Raw genomic sequence first — 5,769 nt, forward strand, 5'->3', positions numbered from 1 at the left:
GTCGGGCAATCCTCAGAGCCATCCGCACAGGCAATGAGGAGGCCGCCCCGCGGCGGTGGCAACTGCTCTTGCAGTTCGAAAGCTATGTGACAAACGATGACATGCGTCACTCGACGATCCGGCCACTGGCGACTGGGCCCCTCATTCCTGACTCCTCGTGCTACGCCGGATCCTCAGTGTCTCATTATCTACCCATGTCCAGCCGGGACGGCAGCGACGAAGTGACCCAGCGCAGGCTGCTAAACTCCCAGTCCGATGGAAGACAGACTGACTCAGACGGCCCTGAAGAGTCGCAACGCCATGGGGACGCCAAGAGACTACGGGACCACTGCAGACGCACCGAGCAACAACGTAGACGCTCAGCGCCAGTTGTTTACTCGTGGCAGTCTGGACAGATCCTCAAAGCGCCGAACCGCCATGAGGGCACTCAGCAACTGGCACGGAGGTGACAACGCGGGTAGTCCCACTGGGCCGCAATGAGCGAGCGTCAGCCAAACTGGTGGTGCCGACAGGCACAAACTTCCAGAAAACGAGCAGCCCAAGCGCGTTGACGCAGACAGCCAAGAGCTGACCATGTGCGGCAGCTCCACTACTGAAAGTGCCAGCATGCCAAGGGCGGTCCACGAGATGCTGACGGCATGTGATGGTCCGGGTAGTCCGACAGGGCCGGGCTGCCAGGGTGACACTCGTAAGTGACCTCAGCTGAGGAATGTGCCAAAACGAGCTCACGATCTGCGCGCTGCTGTGCTCCCCCGCTGGTCAGCTAATCTGCAGAATTCGTAGTTATCATATGCATCTGTCATTTCTTCCTGTCTCGACTCACAGAAACGATGGTGTTGAGAGCGACAACACGGACGTTGCCAAAAAAAGCAGGGGAGGATTTATGGAAGCTCACATGCCTGTAGAGCGACCCCGTATCCGATAGCGGGTAGCCTGAGACAAGGGCCTGGCGTCCCGGCAAAACTAGCGACACCTGACGGACTGTGGTCTGCCAAGGGTGAGCAACGGTATGGGGAGTTGAGAAGAATGAGTGTCAGTGAGTATTGATCCTCCTTTGATCGTGGCCTGCCGTCCACACTAGGAACTCAGCGGCCCCCGCGAGCCCGGGGATCCTTCCCGTGTAGGCTACCCCACCCACGCAGCCACCGGCGAATGGAACGAGGCCGTACCCCAGCAGGTGCTGCTTTCCTGCTTGGTAGGCACAGATTTTTTACCTGTGTTGCTTTTCTTCCTAGGTATGGGCATCCCTGCACGACTGCTGGTGCACAATTTCCTCCACTGTCTCTCTTTACTTTCCAGGTAAAGCAATGACAAATCCAGGAGCGGACGCAGCAGAAAATGCTCGCCCGATTGGAATTACCGACGGGAAGAAAATGGCTGTGGACTCAGGCACTCTCACCAGCGTCGGCGCGGTTGAAGAGAAGTGGACACTTATGGGGGAAGAGAACTTTTCAGATGAGAGAGCAGCAAGGAGTAGGACAAGAAGCCTATTCGGTGAACGGCGTTCTGTCTCGAGCAGGCGGCACACGGCGTCAAAGGTCTCAATTGTTGCGGCAGCTTTAGGTATTATTTTAATGTCTTTAGTGGCAATTCGCTTCATCGAGTGTCTCGGGGCATTGAGAGCACGCGGTACAGTCCACGGGGGATTGTCTTTGGGAGTGACACCGACACCGCGCAAGCTTGCAGGGAGCCCGGTTGGAGACACTGAGAATGACGATTTATTCACCGTAGAAAAGTGCCTTGGGGCCTATGGGTCGGTCGATAGTGCATCGTCATCTGATAGGGTAGACTCCGAGCCCAATGAAGACCCGGCAGCAGGAGATGAGGAAGCGAGGCTTACGTCTGCTAGTGATGGGGAAACGGAGTTGTCTGGAGGAGACGATGGAGCAACGAGGGTCACGTCTGGTGGAGGTGATGCACTACGGTGGCTCATGTCTAGTGAGAATGCTGCAGTGAAGTGGCTCATGTCTAATGGAGTAGATACACCAACGTGGCTCACGCTTGATGGACATGCGGAAGCCACGGGGGGGGCCGTGGCTGGTGGAGATGAGTAAGCCACGGGGGGGGCCATGGCTGGTGGAGAGGAGGAAGCCACGGGGGGGTTGAAGTCTGGTGGAGATGAGGAAGCCAAGGGGCTCATGTCTGGTGGAGCTGGGTCAGAGGGTGACGAGGGAGTGCCGAAGAATCCTGTAGCCGATCCGTTAGTGAGGGAAAAGCAATTGCTAGCTCGCCGTAGACGCGTACGCATGGAAATTCTCGTGGCTATCACAGTTTCGCTGTCGGTGGCAGGATTGGTCCTTTTAGCCCTAGGAGGTCTAGACATAGAAAAAGCGCTAACGTTTGCCGGGATCGGACTTGCAGCTGCTGGCGCGGTGATGCTGTTCGTCACATCGTTTGTATACTTCAAGATGTGGCTGACGCGACTCAATCTGGGTCGCGGCGAGATTGTTTAGGAGGCCTAGAAGACGCGGCAGGTCACTCAACTTGCATGGGAGAGGAGAAGCAAACACGCCGTGAGTGGAAGCGGGGTGTTGAATTTCATGTGGGCTATTTTATTTTGGGTCATGAGAACAAACAGTGCCTGATACTAACCCCCTCTAAATATGGGGGCAGAGGAGGCAGCGAAAGAGGAAGACGGGATGAATGTGGAGGGGAAGTAATCGACGGAAGAGAAGCAAAACACACCGTCCTCGTTTACCCGCAGGTACTACGGTGTGAAGACACTTGACCTTGCCCAGCGGCCCAGCACTTCTACCACGTTCAGCACTACGTGCCGGTCGCAAGTCGCCCGACGGGAGAGACACGTGTTCCGTGCTGCCGTTGGACCCCCCGCAGAGTAGATAGGTCAAGACACTAATTCTAGGTAGCTTCAATATCATGATAGCCTGTATACCAGGGCTTCTTTCCATGAATGGTTATGCTAGAGAGTACACTTGGTAGCAATCGGGGTGGTGCGTGAGCGTGGAAGTACATAGACCGCACTCTGGACCCTACGAGAATAGTTTCTCGCACCTAGTTGAATACATATGTGTATGAATGGCCTTATACACTTCTACATGTAGGCACAGGCCTGTATTGCTATTGCCGGAGACTGGCAGTTTCAACGTGAGACGGCGCAATGGTCTTACGACTGCGACTATGATGTACACGTAGAAAGACGGTCCAATAGAGAGAGTAGAATTACGAGTGTGCGTTCTATTTTTCTGTAGAAATTTGAAGCTTCCATTATACTGACTAAGATCCGTGAATGTTCTCCCTACCTCTGTATGAACGATTGTCTAACCTTCAGGATAGTGAACGCCTCAGGATAATGGCGGAAGCCGTGGTTTGATCTTGCAGACGAACAGGCATCTACGTCACGAAAGAGACGAAGAGGCTCACATGACCTCACCGCTTGGTGCGACTGTGATCTTCCGTCCGTGCATACAACAAAGGACACGCTGAGGAACTGCAGGTAGACCAGAAGGAAGACCAAGACAGTCCGGGTACCCTCTCCGCCACGACGGGTCTCGCGTCGTCGCTCTGGTCGCTGGTTAAACTCTCGATGCCAGCCCGTGCTTGAGTAGGTAGAATTGACCTGCCCCGAGGATATTGATAGAGTTGCGCCCTCGAAACACAGGGTTCGCCATAGTAAGACCACTCCTAGAGGTCTTAGCCGCCGCATTTTACTGGCGAATATGCGCCACCACCTCCATACAGTCAAAGGAGAGTTCTCAACTGCCATTGCTTTCTTGGTCTTGGTCACTGACACTAATCATCACATCGAAGACAGCCGGTCCTAAGCACTTGCACCGATACACCAGGACCCTTGCAGCCGTGTACCAAATTTTCCGTGCTCCGCTTCTACAGCCGGATTCGCGTTACGAACAGCTGGCGATCGGGGCCTGTCCTGAGACAATGCGCCTCGACCTCCTGTCAATATCCTCGATAGAGTTGCCTGGAGATAGATGGACCGCTGTTCGGTCATCCTGGGGTCGGCTGGGGAAACGAGGCGACTTCCGCAGGGGATTTCACGCGGGTCCATGGTGGGAGTGCCGGCGTATAGTCTGTCATGAATGACGATGACACTCCTACGCATCCCTACAGATCTATTGGGTGCTGCGAGTACTATGTGAGTACGATGTGACGCGCGTTGAGGAACGCATTATGGAAGCTTGTGTCGGGCCCAATGGTTTTCCATTGGTTCCTTTGTGTACCCAATAAGGTAATGGGAGGTGGTCAGTCGTGTTACGATACGTAAGTCAGTTGTGTTGGGATACTTCTACTGAATTCCCTCGCCGGTATCGCCCCGGGGAAAATGGCGGGATTGGGCGCTGAGCGCACCTGCCGCGCGCCGGACCAAGAACCTTTGCTTTCTATCTCTCTCTTATTTTTCTTGGTAGTGGAGCATGGAAGAATAAGACTATCTCACTCTTCTACAGCCACTTGTTCATCTAGCAATTCCCCATCTATCCCTTCTACATCCAAGGAACGAGTGATCCATAGGAGTCATTCACCACACCTCCGCCCTATGCAAATACGGGGTGTATGTACATCTATCTACCTATAATATACCTTCTACATACGTATCCGAAGCAGTCCATTCCACTCTTCACACACACACATCTGTAAACTATCTCGTAAGTCTAAGTGCGTATATATATATATATGTGTATGTATGTATATATATTTATAGATATGTTTGGGCGTGTACATATTGTCTGGTGAGAATCCTATCTATCTCTCTTTGTCTGAGGTGAGGAAGATTCGATCTCCCTACGTATGAAACAAAGATGCTGAAGTGAGCGCAGCATCTCACCTAGCGTGACCGAGTGTGATCACTTCGTTTGTTTTGACAAGAGAGTGTGACTCCTTAGTCTTGTTCTTATTGAATGAGATCGGAGACACTCTTACATACAGAGGAAAGTGAGAGAGAGAGGAAATGAGATCGAAGAAGAGAAAGAAAAAAGATACCCAGGACCACCCCCTATCCATTCGTCCACACTGAGTTTCTTGTATCTCATCCTAAATCATTCTATTGGCTATGATCGACATGCGCTAGAGAAGTAATCGTACACACACAAATCCATACATCAACTCGAAACAGCCTCACACACACACACAGTCTTTCTTCTACTACTACTACTACTGTACTTACAGCAAAAATACGAAGAAAGTCGAAAGACAGAAAGAATGTTAGACGGAAGAGAGGATGGGAGAAGGGAGAAAGAAAGGTAGTTCGGTCGAGGAAAGAAGAAAGAGGGGGAAGAGAGGAAAGGAGGTGGAGACAGAAGCTGCCAATAGAGGAATGTGAAGACTGAGAGCTTCATTACCGAAGTGAAACATCTCTCTACCTACCTGTCTATCTATCTATCTACCTATCTATCCTTAATCTATCTATCTACATCTCTCCATGTACATAGAGAGTAGGAGTGATGGATGTCTTGATTAAAAAGAAAAGAAGAGAAAAGCCACCGCCACTGTCATCATCAAGAAAAGCAAAGTAGAGACAGGAGATTGAGAGACGGGAGAAGGTACTTCGTGTATATGGTGGCGTCTTCGTCCATAGTAACGAGGTGTGAGGAGGCAAGGAAGTTAAGCTGCCTTTCTCTTTAATGTGTTCTCACTTAGTGACTGAGTTAGAGACATTGGTACGTTCTCTTTCCTCTTTCTTTATCGGCTTGGTAGATGCTGACTTTTCTACGCAGAGATGGATGAAGAGTTTGATAGAGAAGAAAAGAAGACAGAAACAGAGAAGGAGAGAAACCTGTCTCTCTCTGTCTCTCTCTC

At 51.6% G+C, this 5,769-nt stretch overlaps 1 protein-coding gene across 1 annotated transcript; it reads left to right on the forward strand.

Moving 5' to 3' along the window:
- On the forward strand, positions 1 to 3,043 carry CSUI_008049 (uncharacterized protein). Its single transcript, XM_068068188.1, has 2 exons — positions 1 to 688; positions 1,300 to 3,043. Exons 1-2 carry the CDS (start codon positions 574 to 576, stop codon positions 2,052 to 2,054), a joined length of 870 nt encoding a protein of 289 aa, XP_067919833.1. The 5' UTR covers positions 1 to 573; the 3' UTR covers positions 2,055 to 3,043.
- The last annotated feature ends 2,726 nt before the right edge of the window (positions 3,044 to 5,769 follow it).

Source organism: Cystoisospora suis, assembly GCF_002600585.1.
Source record: "Cystoisospora suis strain Wien I chromosome Unknown contig_4398, whole genome shotgun sequence".
NCBI classification, from domain to species: domain Eukaryota; phylum Apicomplexa; class Conoidasida; order Eucoccidiorida; family Sarcocystidae; genus Cystoisospora; species Cystoisospora suis.

Coding starts and splice junctions, on each gene's coding strand:
- CSUI_008049 (XM_068068188.1), top strand. CDS start 574: ATGTGCGGCAGCTCCACTACTGAAAGTGCCAGCATGCCAAGGGCGGTC. Junction 689..1,299: donor GGGCTGCCAGGGTGACACTC/GTAAGTGACCTC, acceptor TTTACTTTCCAG/GTAAAGCAATGACAAATCCA.